This window comes from Heteronotia binoei, chromosome 1 (genome assembly GCF_032191835.1).
Source record: "Heteronotia binoei isolate CCM8104 ecotype False Entrance Well chromosome 1, APGP_CSIRO_Hbin_v1, whole genome shotgun sequence".
Classification (NCBI taxonomy): Eukaryota; Metazoa; Chordata; class Lepidosauria; order Squamata; family Gekkonidae; genus Heteronotia; species Heteronotia binoei.
In genome coordinates, this window is record NC_083223.1 from 26,066,900 (window position 1) to 26,081,064 (window position 14,165).

Genomic DNA, 14,165 nt, shown 5'->3' on the forward strand with positions numbered 1-14,165 from the left:
GCCCATTAGAGATTAGCTTCTGTTTAGGAGTCAGCCCTGGTTCAAAACTTTTTCTTTCTTTAGTTTAAATTATAATCTGATGGCTCAATGGTCTTGGACAACAGCCAACTTCAAATCATTTAATGCACTTGGGCCTGCTTCTTTTAGCTTAAACTACCTCACAGGGTTGTTGTGAACATGCAAGTGGGAGGAATTATGTACACTGCACTGAATTCCTTAGAGGAAGGGTGGAAGAAAAATTGAATAATAATTCTTCAGCAAGGCTTTTTATGACCCCATAAAGACTGAGGTACAATCTTGAAAGTAACATGTAAATTTTGCCATTTTGAGGGGATCTGTATATGAGGGACTTTCTGAATGTGGAAATGGGGTCTCCATTTAAGAAGAAGACAGTGGTTCCCCATGGGCTGAATGGTGTCTCAACACTGATGATGGCTTGATGTAACTATTTAAAATGTATGTGAATGGGGAGGTTTCAGTCTGAGAGCAAATTCTTAGACTTCAAAAGTGTACTGAATGTGATCAGCTGTGATATGAGGCTATGGCTGATGTCTCTCGGTCACAGCAAACTACCACAAAAAACATCTGGGAACACTGTAACCCTGGCCAAACAAATACACACACAGTCTGTTATGGACTTTAGCCCACCCAGTTTCCAAGGAGGGGGATACATGGATTTTCCTTTCCCCATTTTGCCCACAACGTGAGAGAGGTTACAGTAAGATAAGATTGTCAGTTCCATGAGGAGAAATCTGGGAATGAGGACAGGCTCACCAGGTCACATTCATAGCTGCTCTATACTGAATCAGACTACTGGTCCATCAAAGTCAGTATTGTCTACTCAGATTGGCAGCGGCTCTCCAGAATCTCAGGCAGAGGTCTTTCACTCCACTTGGGTCCTTTTCACTGGAGATGCCTGGGATTGATCCTGGCACTTTCTGCATGCAAAGCAGATGCTTTATCACTGAGTCACAGCCCCTCCCTAGTCCCGCTGATGCACAAGATCACTTTCATCTAGGTTGCTAACTCCAGATTGGGAAATACCTGGAAATTTGGGGGTACAATATGGGAAGTATGGGGTTTAGAGAAGGGAGGAAATCCACTCCCCAAAGCAGCCATTTTCTCCAGTGGAACTGATCTCTGTGGTCAGAATTCCCAGAGATCTCCAGGAAGGCAGCCTTACTTCTGGCACAGAATGGGAAGTGATGTCATTGAGTCGAGGTAACACTCTAAGATTCACTCAAAACATTTTGTGCAGGAAGCACGCAAGGAAAATGCCATCCTGTCTGACTGGGCATGGTTGCTATAGATAAATACAAAGTATCTCTTTGAATCTTTATCCACGTAACACTTCCTTCAGTTTTTGCTTAACTCAGACTTCATTTTAACTTCCACAGGAAAGCCTGTGACGATAGCCATGAGCGTTAACATTGCAAGTATTTCCAGCATATCTGAAAGTGATATGGTAAGTAAACCATCTCTGCTGCAACAGCCTAGCACTGTGCCTTTAATACTTTTTTTCTTTTGATAGCATACTCTTGCTCAGATTCTTGTTTTCTTGTTTCATCTGGGTCACATTAACTGACAAATATGAATGGTAGAAGTGGTATGCTGGGTGAACTTAATAGGTTCTAGAATATGGTTTTTGCTTCATGCTCAGGGTTCCCACTGATGATAGCTGGTGAGCCATTTTTCATCAATTAACCCATTAGACTTTTTGATTAAGTTAAAAGGGTACCTCCAGGTAACCAGGCAGCAGATTGCTTTAATCAGGCAATGGATTGCTGGTGTCTGTGGGTGGAGCATCCATGAGGAAGGGTGAAGAGGAAAAGGGGGAATTGCTGATCTCTGAGGGTCACGGCATGACTGTCACCATCTCTGCTGGCTTCCAGCTCCACCCACTACTGCTTTTTCAATGGAGGTGCCTTTTCATCCCTTGTGTAGAAGCAGTGAGAACATAACTCTATGCTTGTTAAAACCTCTCCATGGTATGCTGATTAAAATGCATCTGAAATTGCCAACCCTAAGTCTAAATTTCAAGACTCAAATGTACTTTCTAAAAATAAGACACCTCTAAGGAGAAAATGACACTTAGGCTTGCATCCTGTGAACCATGAATGAAACAGAACTCAGGGAAAGAACCTCTGCCGCATTTATTTTCCCAATGGAACATCCTGAGCAGGGTCAGAATTAAAACAGCCTTGAAAGAAAGGCAAGCCTATGTCCTATGTCATCCTTATTGCAGATTCTGTTGAAGCAGAGTCAGCTTGTTCCTGCCCACATCCAGGACAGAGCCTCACCAGAAACTCTTCTCGGATTCCTCCCCCCCCACCAGCTACTGGTGATGTCAAGGGACTCTCAAGAATGGTGTATGTGGGCAGGGTGGGGCTTCAGCTTGGTGAATTACCTTTGCCTTTGTACAAGCTCTCATTCCCTTCTTGTAGCACCCTGAACAAGCAGGAGTTGATTTTTGTCAATTCCCCCTCCAGATGCAACCCCCTCCAACTGCATTCTGTACCAGGGGTGGCCAACGGTAGCTCTCCAGATGCTTTTTTGCCTACAACTCCCATCAGTCCCAGCCATTGGCCATGCTGGCTGGGGCTGATGGGAGTTGTAGGCAAAAACATCTGGAGAGCTACCTTTGGCCACCCCTGTAATCTATACCAACCCCAAGGGACCCTTTGGAGCCATCCATGAACTCTTTCCTGCTCTGTTCATGGTTCATAGGATTCAAAAGATAGATCAGAAGGATCCAGTCTATGCTTGTACAATGCCATTCCCTTTAGCAAGTCTCAGATTCTACAGAAAGCTGAAGTCCTATCAAGGTTTGGAAGACCACTGCAAACATATAGGAAATCTTCAACAGTTTGACATAATCTCTCATTAAACTAACTTCCCAGGTACCAAAAGCTGTTAATCAACAAATCTTTCCTTCAAACAAGAATGTTCTCATCACTGTTCTTCATTATTTTTTCCCCAAGTCTCACACAGAACATTATAGAGATGTACTCTCTCTGGCTCAATAAATAATTGAAATACAAATGACCCAGGGGTTTTCACCTTCATTGCTGGGATTAATAATTCACTGCTTTGAAATACATAATGGTGCATCATCTCAATCATTTAGGTGAAGAAGTTTCCCCTCCCTAACAGCAGGAGAATAAAATCTGAAGGGTAGTGATGATATACATGAAGCCTCTGGCTGTTGTTGTTGGTATTTAACTGTTAACCAGTTTATCCAGCATCTGCAATGGAGTGAAAAGGTGACTGGAGATGCTTGTCATTAAATCTTTCACCACTGTAATAATTTACCTGTTGGATTTTCCTATCCATACAATAGCAACAATGAATGAATCCTATCATAGTGGCTTATCCATCCAAGGACAACAAGACTGTCAATAAAATTTTATTTATTTTTACCTTGCCTTTCTCTCCAACGGGGACCCAAAGCAATTTCCATCTTTCTCCCCTTCTCCATTTTATCATCACAACAACCCTGTGAGGTGGGTTAGGCTGAGAGAGTGTGATTGGCCCAAAGTCACCCACACCGGCTCTCAAATGTGGCTGATGAGATGTTTGCCTAGGGTGTCATATTTGCAAGGTGGAGAATTTAATTCGTGTTGGGTCGCAAAATGTCCGTTGGACCCCATATTCCTGAAAGCTGTTTTTGCCTGCCTCTGTATCACAAACCTGGTATTCTTTGGTGGTCTACTGATCAACCCTGGTTAGCTTCCAAGATTTAATCTGAAAATTAGGTTGCTGAAATAAAATTTAGAATCAGGTCTTCTTAGATTAGTTATCATACAAATGATTGGGGCTAATACTTAGAATTCAAATTGTTATGTTTGGGCATCACCTATTATAGCTGTGAACTGAGCCAGTAAATTATAACAGTATGATGGTTAGATCTTGCAGGGTGTGTTCATCCTTTTCAGTTGGTATCCTTCCCCTGATAAAAATGCCAAATTAACTGTTTGAATGATCTCTTCCAAAGTGAAGCAGGGCATTTATGCGTTTGCATTTGAATGCGTTGTTAGGAAGTTTTAATGGTATTTTATATTCTAAAAGATTCTGTAGATTTGTTAATTTACTGAATTGACTCTATAGATAATATTTTTCTGGATTGCCTGGAATTTTCATATATGAGAGGTGAATGGATTTTTCCTTTGCTTAAGCAGGACTCTGCCTCTCTAGAAGCGAAATCTTCTTGGTTATTAAGAGATAAAGACATAAGTAATGTTGTGCATGGCTAAATTTATGGTGGCTGTAGTAAAATCACACTGTAATTCAGGTAATAAAACTTTGGCCTCCGTGTTAGTGTGTGATGGCTTGCTGTTTATGACTTTTGTTGTGCAAACAGTAATTAAGAAGAAACAGAGAGGCTGTGTGAGTTCAGTTCCCACCCTTCATTCCTTTGGTCAGAGTGCATACAAGCAGAATTACTTTGGATGCCCAGCTGGTGAAATACCTGTGGGCACCTGACACATATATTGTGGATTCTTGGGGTGATGGAAACATCTGACTTATGGTGACTCTGTAGAGTTTTCAAGGCAAGAGACATTCAGAGGTGGTTTCTATTGCTGCGCATTGCAACCCTGATATTCCTTGGAGTTCTCCCATCCAAATACTAACCAGGATCAACTCTGCTTAGCCTCTGAGATCTGACAGATTGGGCTTGCCTGGGATATCCAGGTCAGGCATATCAATAACAGCAACCTAGAAATGTGCCCTTGGAAGGGACTTCAGCTGTCCTCTAGTCCAGGTCCAGGCATGGACAGAAGCCACTTCTCTGAAAATATTTATAGCCTGTAAAGAAGAATATAGTAGAAACTTTTAATGTATTTTCTAAGAATCAAGATTTTCCAAATATGAAGAGTATCTACCAGAATCCATAGATGAGCTCAGTAAATGACCTTTGCAGAAAACAGAGGCATCCTTTGAGGAAAGTAAAAACTCTATGCTCAACAAGTCTGGCAGAGGAACTTTCCTTCTACAGATAGCAGTCTTAAATGCATTCCCATTGTTATCTTTCTGTTTCTAGGACTACACAGCTACAATATATTTGCGGCAATGCTGGACAGATCCCCGCCTGGTTTTCAAAGGGGACAAAAGCTTTACTTTGGATGCCCGGCTGGTGAAATATCTGTGGGTACCTGACACATATATTGTGGATTCTAAAAGGTCTTTCTTACATGAGGTCACCGTAGAGAATCGACTCATACGACTGTTCTCCAATGGTACCGTCTTGTATGCATTACGGTAAGTCTTGTGTGTGTACTTTGTAGAAGTGGAGGGCAGGAATTTGGGATATGATTGATATCACATTCAGATTATTTTTTCCCAATTCCACAATTCATTTTTAAGTTTATTAATTTTTTTCTATAGTTTCTAGCATTCACTGCAATTGAGAGAGCTTGTGAGAGTGTATGTGAAAGACGTGTGTGTGTGTGTGAGAGAGAGCGAGAAAGAGAGAAAGTGTGAGTGTAAACCAAGCGGTATGTGGCTGTATGTGTAGCAGTTAGAGCACCTGGCTAGGACTGGGGAGACCTAGTTGGAATCCTGCTTTGCCATGAATCTGATTGGATGACCTTGACCTAACTTACCACACGGAACGACTGTGAGAATCTGCTGTGTTTTCTCTTTCCATAGAATTACTACAACCGTTGCCTGTAACATGGACCTGTCAAAATATCCTCTGGATACACAAACATGTAAATTGCAGCTGGAAAGCTGTAAGTATCACATTCTACAGGAAGATGAAAATATGTTCCCGGCAGGACTGGAACTAGGGTGATTCATATTTAGATGAACAGCTTAAATCTCTCTTCTGTCTCTTTGACCTCCTAAAACGATGGTTGGGCCCTCTAAAATACAGGGAAACAGCAGCACTTAATCTTCTTGTATATATGGATGCTATTCTGTAATTTTCAGTTCTATTGACTCCTTGAGAACATTTTAAAAGGTAGACAGGGCAGTAAACTGTCCAGAACAATGAAGTGTAAAAAAATATCCATGGCAACAGAACACACTGCCTTCACGTTGTTTGTAAAGCCTGGTCCCCTTTTAATACTTTTTTTCTGAGCTTTGCTTTTGGCTTTTTTAAGGTCACTGCAGACATTGGCAAGGTTTTATCAATATTTGACCCCTCGTTGCAGATGGAGATGTCCGTTTATTTATTTATTTATTTATCTATCTATCTATCTATCTATCTATCTATCTATCTATCTATCTATCTATCTATCTATCTATCTATCTATTTATTTATTTAATGATTTATATCCCGCCCTTCCCACAAGTGGCTCAGGGCGGCTCACAACAAATAATTAGACATAATTTAAACTAGCATATAAAATATTAAGATTTAAAACATTCAAAAAATTAAAACCTAAAAACTAAACAGTATAACAATATGTATAACAGAGCTACGTGGTAAGCTACCTATCATTTCCCGTATCAGATTAGATGTAGACTAGGTGTAAGCTAGCCGGAAGAGGGTTGTCTTACAGGCCCTGCGGAACTGAATAGGGTCCCCCAGGGCCCTCACCACCTCCGGCAGCTGATTCCACCATGTAGGGGCCATAACAGAGAAGGCCCTGTCCCTAGTTGATTTTTGGCCCGGGGATAGCGAGAAGATTTTGAGTTCCCGACCTCAGTACTCTCTGGGGAACATGTGGGGAGAGACGGTCCTTCAGATAGGCAGGTCCCAGGTCATATAGGGCTTTAAAGGTAATAATCAGCACCTTGTACCGAATTCGGTATATTATTGGAAGCCAGTGCAGAGCCCGAAGACCCGGCCGAATGTGCCCCCACTTTGGGAGGCCCAATAACAGCCGGGACGCGGCGTTCTGCACCAGCTGCAACTTTCGAGTTTGACACAAGGGCAGCCCCATGTAGAGGGCATTGCAGTAGTCCAACCTCGAGGTGACCGTAGCATGGATCACTGTTGCTAGGTTGTCGCGATCCAAGAAGATAGCCAACTGCCTTGCCCGCCTAAGGTGAAAAAACACGGACTTGGCAGTGGCTGCTATCTGACCCTCCATCTTTAAAGAAGGCTCCAATAGTACCCCCAGGCTCTTGACCCTGTCCGTCGCCATCGGCGGCGCACCGTCAAAAGCTGGCAGGGGGATTTCCCTCCCCGGTCCCCGACGACCCAAGCAAAGGACCTCTGTCTTTGCAGGATTTAGCCTCAGCCCACTCAGTCTGAGCCACTCAGCCACGGCCTGTAGTGCCCGGTCCAGGTTTTCCGGGGTGCAAACCGGTCGATTGTCCATAAGCAGATAGAGCTGGGTGTCATCAGCATACTGGTGACACCCCAGCCCGTACCTTCAAGCAATCTGGGCAAGAGGTCGCATGTAGATGTTAAATAACATCGGGGAGAGAACCACCCCCTGGGGCACACCACATTCAAGTGTGCGCCTCCGGGATAGCTCCCCCCCAATCGCGACCCTTTGTCCCCGACCTTCAAGGAAAGAGGAAAGCCACTGTAAGGCCAACCCCTGAATCCCCGCGTCGGCAAGGCGGCAAGTCAATAACCGATGGTCGACCGTATCGAACGCAGCCGATAGGTCCAACAACATCAGCACTGCCGAGCCACCCCGATCCAGATGCCATTGAAGGTCATCTACTAGGGCAACCAACACCGTCTCCGTCCCGTGGCCCGGGCGAAAGCCGGACTGAAGTGGGTCTAGGATGGAAGCGTCCTCCAGGAAAGTCTGTAACTGCGTCGCCACAGCCCTCTCAATAAGTTTTCCCAAGAAGGGCAGATTTGAAACCGGCCGATAGTGAGCCAATTGGGCCGGGTCTAAAGATGTTTTTTTTAGGAGGGGACGGACCACTGCCTCTTTAAGCGGCGTTGGAAAATGCCCTTCCGTCAGGGATTTATGATATCCCGTACAGGATATCTAAGATCCCTCTGGCAAGATTTAATAAGCCAGGAAGGGCATGGGTCCAATGTACAAGTTGTTGGGCGAGCAGATAAGAGAATCCTGTCAACATCCTCCAGGCTGAGGGGGCTGAAGCCATCCAGAATATAATCTGAAGACAGACTCGGAGCCTCGGTTTTACTAACTGTCTCAAAACTGGCGGGGAGGTCGAGGCGGAGTGATGCGATCTTATCCGCAAAAATTTTTGCAAAAGCCTCACAGCCTATTTCCAATTCAATAGAATTTGGTCTGCCTTGTGGCAGCGTTGTAAGTTCTCGAATTATGTCGAACAATTGTGCCGGGCGCGAAGTTGCGGACGCAATCTTGGCTGCAAAGTATACTTTCTTTGCGGATTTGATTGCCATCTCATAGGCTTTCAAACTCTCTCTATAAGATGTTCGTATCACTTCGTCTCGAGTACGCCGCCATTGCCTCTCCAGTCGTCTGAGTCCCCGCTTTAATTGCCACAACTCCCGGGTAAACCAGGGTGACGGCTTCAGGCAGGGACACAGAGGGCGCCTAGGTGTGATCACCTCGATGGCTCTGGAGAGTCCGTCGTTCCATAACTCTACCAGATCATCAAGGGAATCGCCAGTGGGCCAGGTATCCCGCAGGGCCGTTAGGAGCCGTTCCGGGTCCATCAAGCTCCGCGGGCAAGCTAAAATACGCTCTCCTCCTAAACAGGTTTGGGGTGACACATCCATACGAGCCTTGAGAGCAAAGTGATCCGACCATGGCACTGCTTCCATTGCAATATCGTTCACTGATATTCCCGCCACAAAGACCAGGTCTAACATGTGTCCCGCCTGATGAATGGGCGTTGTAACAACCTGGGAGAGTCCTAGTGTCGCCATGGATGACACCAGGTCCATTGCCTGGGTGGAGGCCGCGTCGTCGGCATGAACGTTGAAGTCACCCAAGACCAATACCCTTGGGCACTCCAGCGCCCAGCCTGCCGCGGCCTCCACCAGGGATGGTAAGGCGCCGGCCAGTGCGTTAGGCGGTCGGTACACCAGCCAGATCGCCAACTCCTCCCCAACATCCCACATCAGGCCAGCACATTCAATGCCTGGGATCTCTGGGGCCGGGAGAGCCCTGAAGGAGTAAGCCTCCCGTATGAATAGTGCCACTCCTCCCCCCCCGCCCGCTAGTCCGGGACTGGTGAAAGACCGAGTATCCTGGGGGGGTCATCTGGGAGAGAGCTACAGTCTCCCCCTCGCGCACCCAGGTCTCGGTCACGCAGGCCAGGTCCATATCCTGTTCGGACAGGAACTCCCGAAGGGTAGAGGTCTTATTATTAATGGACCTGGCATTGCATAACACCAGTGTCAGAGGCGGGTGATTTAATCTGGTCCCACTACCTGCCACCGTCGGGATGGGACGTAGGCTGGAAGGGGGTCGAGCACTGTCATGTCTCGGTCTTCTTCCCTTAAAATTCTGCCTAGTCCCACCGTCATATTTTCCCCTCCCCAGGAGCACTGGAATCCCCAGGCCAGTCATGTCCTGTTAATGTCCACCTAAACTGATGGGGTCATATGGCTTTGGCACATAACATGGCCATGTTATGTCAATAGACCCGTGGTCTCATCTACTCTAACTGGCGGTAGCTCTCTGGGATCTCTGGCAAAGAAGGGTCTTTTGTAACAGGTAGCAGGTGTTAGGATCCTTCAGCCAGAGATGCCAGGGATCAAAACCTAGGATCTTCTTCATGCCATGAATGTGTTCTTCTACCACTGAGCTGTGTCCCTCACTCAAAATAGGCCTGCCAGCTCCAGGTTGGGTAGTACCTGGAGACATGAGGAGGACAGGGTTGGAGGAGGGGAGGGACATCAATGGGGTATAATGCCATAGAGCACCCCCTTCCAAAGCAGCAATTTTCTCCAGGTGAACTGATCTCTGTCATCTAGAGATCCATTGTAATCCCAGGAGAGCTCTTACCACCAGCTGGAGTCTCCTTTTGACCTCTGAGGAAGAAGTCAGATTGCCATTTTAAAAATCAGACTGATGGGTTCTTATGCCATAACAGTAGACATATTACTAATAAGCTGAGTTTCTGCTTATAAGTAATTGGGCAAATGAGCAGCAGGCATATCTCAATCTGCCAATGACAATTCTAACAAACAGGCCCTTAGTTTTTGTAACAAGTTAGGAATTCAACCACATGATCTATTCCTATATGCCAGTTATGTGCTTTAGAGGACCTTCTCCTCACAGTGCCCCTGCCTGATGGCAGGTGACTGCATTACGATGTCTTTTTTTTAAAATAGTGGGTCTGGATCTATGGAATGGTTTACTAGAATGGGTATGTTTTTCAAAAGACCAGCAGAGAGCATAGTGTGGAGGGCAAAGGAATTGTTAGGGGAAGTTTTGCTGTGATTCAGTTTTGTGTGGTAATTTTTATACACTGTTTAATTTCTTTGTTGTGACTTCCCTTTGCCCACCTAAGCTGTTTTGAGTCTCAGGGGAAAGGTGGGATATTAGTATTTTAAATCAAATAAATTCAAATACAAAAATAACCATGAGGGGCACACAAAAAAAAATAACTGTAGAAGATATTGGATTTATATCCCACCCTCCACTCCGAAGAGTCTCAGAGCGGCTCACAATCTCCTTTACCTTCCTTCCCGACAACAGACACCCTGTGAGGTGGGTGGGGCTGAGAGGGCTCTCACAGCAGCTGCCCTTTCAAGGACAACCTCTGCCAGAGCTATGGCTGACCCAAGGCCATGCTAGCAGGTGCAAGTGGAGGAGTGGGGAATCAAACCTGGTTCTCCCAGATAAGAGTCTGCACACTTAACCACTACACCAAACTGGCTTTCAACCACTGAGTCCCCCATCATACTGTCCCAGTGCCTATCACTGTAACCAACAATCTTGGGTAATTGCCTAGTTAGAGAAAGAAGATACATACCATGGAAAAAAACCACATTGAAATTAACATGCAAGATTGAATTTGCTGCCAACAATAATTATTTTTTCAAATTTGGGAATTGCTGAGATTCATCATCTTATAAGTGGTGAGAAGGATGCTTGTCATCTACATTCCTTATAAGGAAATGTCTCTAAATTGCACCAATCACTGCAGATATTGTCTTCTTTTAGCAATCAGCATCATCTACATGGATCTCTCACACATCTACAAGATAAAAAGGAAGATCAACAGACATTCTCATATGCTATGGATGTGGTCCCCGCATTCATTTGCTGCACCATATGGTCTTTTCATTTCAAAGGCACATCTGTCTTCACTGTAAACATAGTTTTGTGAACACTTATGGAAGGACTGAACATACGGAGCCTCTCCCATTGCCCTAACTGGAACAGGATCCTTAAAAAAAAACAATATATACACTCACACTGCATGTTAAATTGACAAGGCGTATTTGCTCCAAATCATATATGTGTTTGAACACCCACACGCACCACTTTCTCTTTAGTTCTGTGGTTTATTAACCAACTAAACCAATTCAGTAAGAAAGCTTTAATGTGTTTGCCAACTGGATGAGTATCCCATCTGCATACATAAGCACCACATTTTCATTTGCAATAACTGGCCCCATTTTAATAATACTAACTACTTGTTGGTCTGCATCTAAAAAGCTGCGAGCTTGCACATGCATTTGGCACCAAATTCATTCATACAGCAGTAGTGTGTGTGTATTTGTGTGTGGATATTTGTGTACCTTCTCCATAAATCAGAAAAAGTCAGATTGGGAGCAGATTTCTGAAGTGTGTCCAGCACTTTGCATAAAGCTGGTGCAAACTGAATTAAGAAATACATGGGAATATGCAGTACAAACTTTCCTATGTCTGCTTTGCAGGATAGATGCTCCTTGTTTCCAGAAGCATAATTGCATGAATCTTGCTGCCAGTCACTATGGCTTGTTAACAGGTTTTTTTTTAAACCAAGTTCAATTTTTGTATGAAAGATAGCAATGGAGCACCTGAAAAAGACCATTATGGTTGCTCACAACTGTTCACAGACATTCTTTTCCTATGACAGAAGAAGAGTTGGTTTTTATACCTCACTTTTAACTACTTTTAACAGCTTCCTTCCTCTCCTTTCTACTGGCTTATTGGAAGAACAACCCAATGAACTTGTGTGAAAGATCTAAAAATCACTCTAGGAAACATGCTGGTTTGATATGTGTGTCAGGGCAATCCCAAGCACCTTATTTGACCTAGTCTGTGTTTCTAAACATTCTGACAGGCTTTCCTCCATATGATTTCCCATTATAAACTATAAAGAAGAAGCTGTATTCAGACATCACTATCAGATGTCAGAGTTTCCCAAAACATTGGTTAGCTGTGGACTTACTTGTTTTTTCCAGAGCTAAAGTTGAATGCGCTCACTGTGAATGAGTTTAGAAACTGTTGTATCCATAAAGTGATTGTGACTGACCAGAATTAGCCATGTGACTAGTACAGGAAATACTGCCCACATGTTAATGGGATTATCGTTCGTTTTTACTAGTAAACTGCCTTGATTTTGAGGGAAAGTATATAAATTCCCCTAAATAAATACATTGCTCTTATTGATGTCAGCATATCACTGAACCTGTTTCACTACAAAGCACAATACTGCATTCAACATGAGATCACTCAAGAATAAACAAAAAGGGAAAAAATGGAAACAGCAACTGAGGGAATATACCAGCATGGTGTAGTGACTATGAGTTGTAGACTCTAATCTGGAGAACCAGGCAAAATTCACTAGTCCTCCTCCACCTGAAGCCTGCTGGGGGCGATCTTAGGCCAGCCACAGTTCTCTCCGAAGAAGCCCCTCAGCCCCACCCTCCTCACAAGAAGCCAGTAGAAAGGAGAGGAAGGAAGCTGTTAAAAGTAGTTAAAAGTGAGGTATAAAAACCAACTCTTCTTCTGTCATAGGAAAAGAATGTCTGTGAACAGTTGTGAGCAACCATAATGGTCTTTTTCAGGTGCTCCATTGCTATCTTTCATACAAAAATTGAACTTGGATAATAAGCTGTTTGGCACTACACAGGACTGTAGATTTGTTTTGTTACTGTAGGATGCTCTAAAGACGCTTTTTATTTTGTCTTATATGATAAAAGTTGGAGGAACCAGTTTAGAATCTAAACACCTGGATACATGTGAAGATTGAAAATCTTGAGGACCTGCCCCTTGGTTTCTCTGTTTTCAGTTCAAGCAACACCTCATTATTTTAAGACCAGGATATGATTTGCCAGCTCCTAGAATAGGCACTTTAGTGTATTATTTTCACATTGCAATCATATTGGTTTACCAGGATTAGCTCTATTACAACAAACAGCAACTGAAATAATATTAGCCCCTTGTTTTAAAATGTAGCTCGGTTTAGCCTTTTCTAAGGATGTAATTAGGCCCTGTGTCAAGCTCCCATGACATGTTTCTTACTGAATTATATGCACATTATCAACCAGACATGTCATCAGGATAAATGCCTGGAATTAATGCTATTTAAATAATATGCAAGATGAATTAACAACAGTCATTTATTACCAAGTTTCCCCAACGAACCACAATTATAATTGTTACAAACTGTTAAGAAACTTTGAAAAAAGTCATATTGGAATGATTTATACCCAAAGAATCAATATTTATTTCCTAATATCAAATGGAAGATTTAGTCATTTGTGTTAAGTAGAAAACAGTTTTGGGCTACTCATCCTGAAGGTGAATTTCAGTGTTGCCATTTTTGTTAAAAACTAGATCATTAAACTAAAAAGTAAGCTGAGAATTATATAAATTTTTGCATTTGAAAAACCTTCCATTTATGGAAGAAAACATCCTAATAATTTCTGAATCTGTTGGGGTGAACCTTGTATATTTGTGTGTGTTGGAATGGCAAAGTTTACTTACAGCGATTCTAAGCCCTTGTGCTAGGAGTAGAGACGTTTGTTCTGAGTAGTGCAAAATATTGAGGATGGAATATAAGATTTCTGGCACTAAGTTCTTCCTTCTCTTTTGATCATATATTGATATCCAATCACACAGACATATGTGGTTTTGTTTTTTTTACAAGTAAGAGATAGGAAGGGTTTTCTTTTTGGCGTGATTGGGAAAAGTTTGGATTGAAGAGGATATTAAAGTCCTGATTCTATAGAGAAGTGGGATAGTATTTCAACCAGCACTGGTTCAGTCAGCTTGCATAAAACATACAATGGACAAGCAGTTCTCAAATAACTGTACTGAGGCGGTGTGGCAGTATTGCTGTTGTTAGACCTATCGGCTGCATTCGATATG

General features: G+C 43.4%; 1 protein-coding gene across 1 annotated transcript in view; it reads left to right on the forward strand.

Annotated features, from left to right (window-relative positions):
* Nucleotides 1-14,165, forward strand: part of GABRP (gamma-aminobutyric acid type A receptor subunit pi) — a 64,009-nt gene that overhangs the window by 27,743 nt on the left and 22,101 nt on the right. The window contains exons 4-6 of the mRNA XM_060257960.1: nucleotides 1,398-1,465; nucleotides 5,042-5,259; nucleotides 5,650-5,732. Coding sequence (XP_060113943.1) covers nucleotides 1,398-1,465; nucleotides 5,042-5,259; nucleotides 5,650-5,732 — 369 coding nt within the window. The remainder of the gene's footprint in view (nucleotides 1-1,397; nucleotides 1,466-5,041; nucleotides 5,260-5,649; nucleotides 5,733-14,165) is intronic.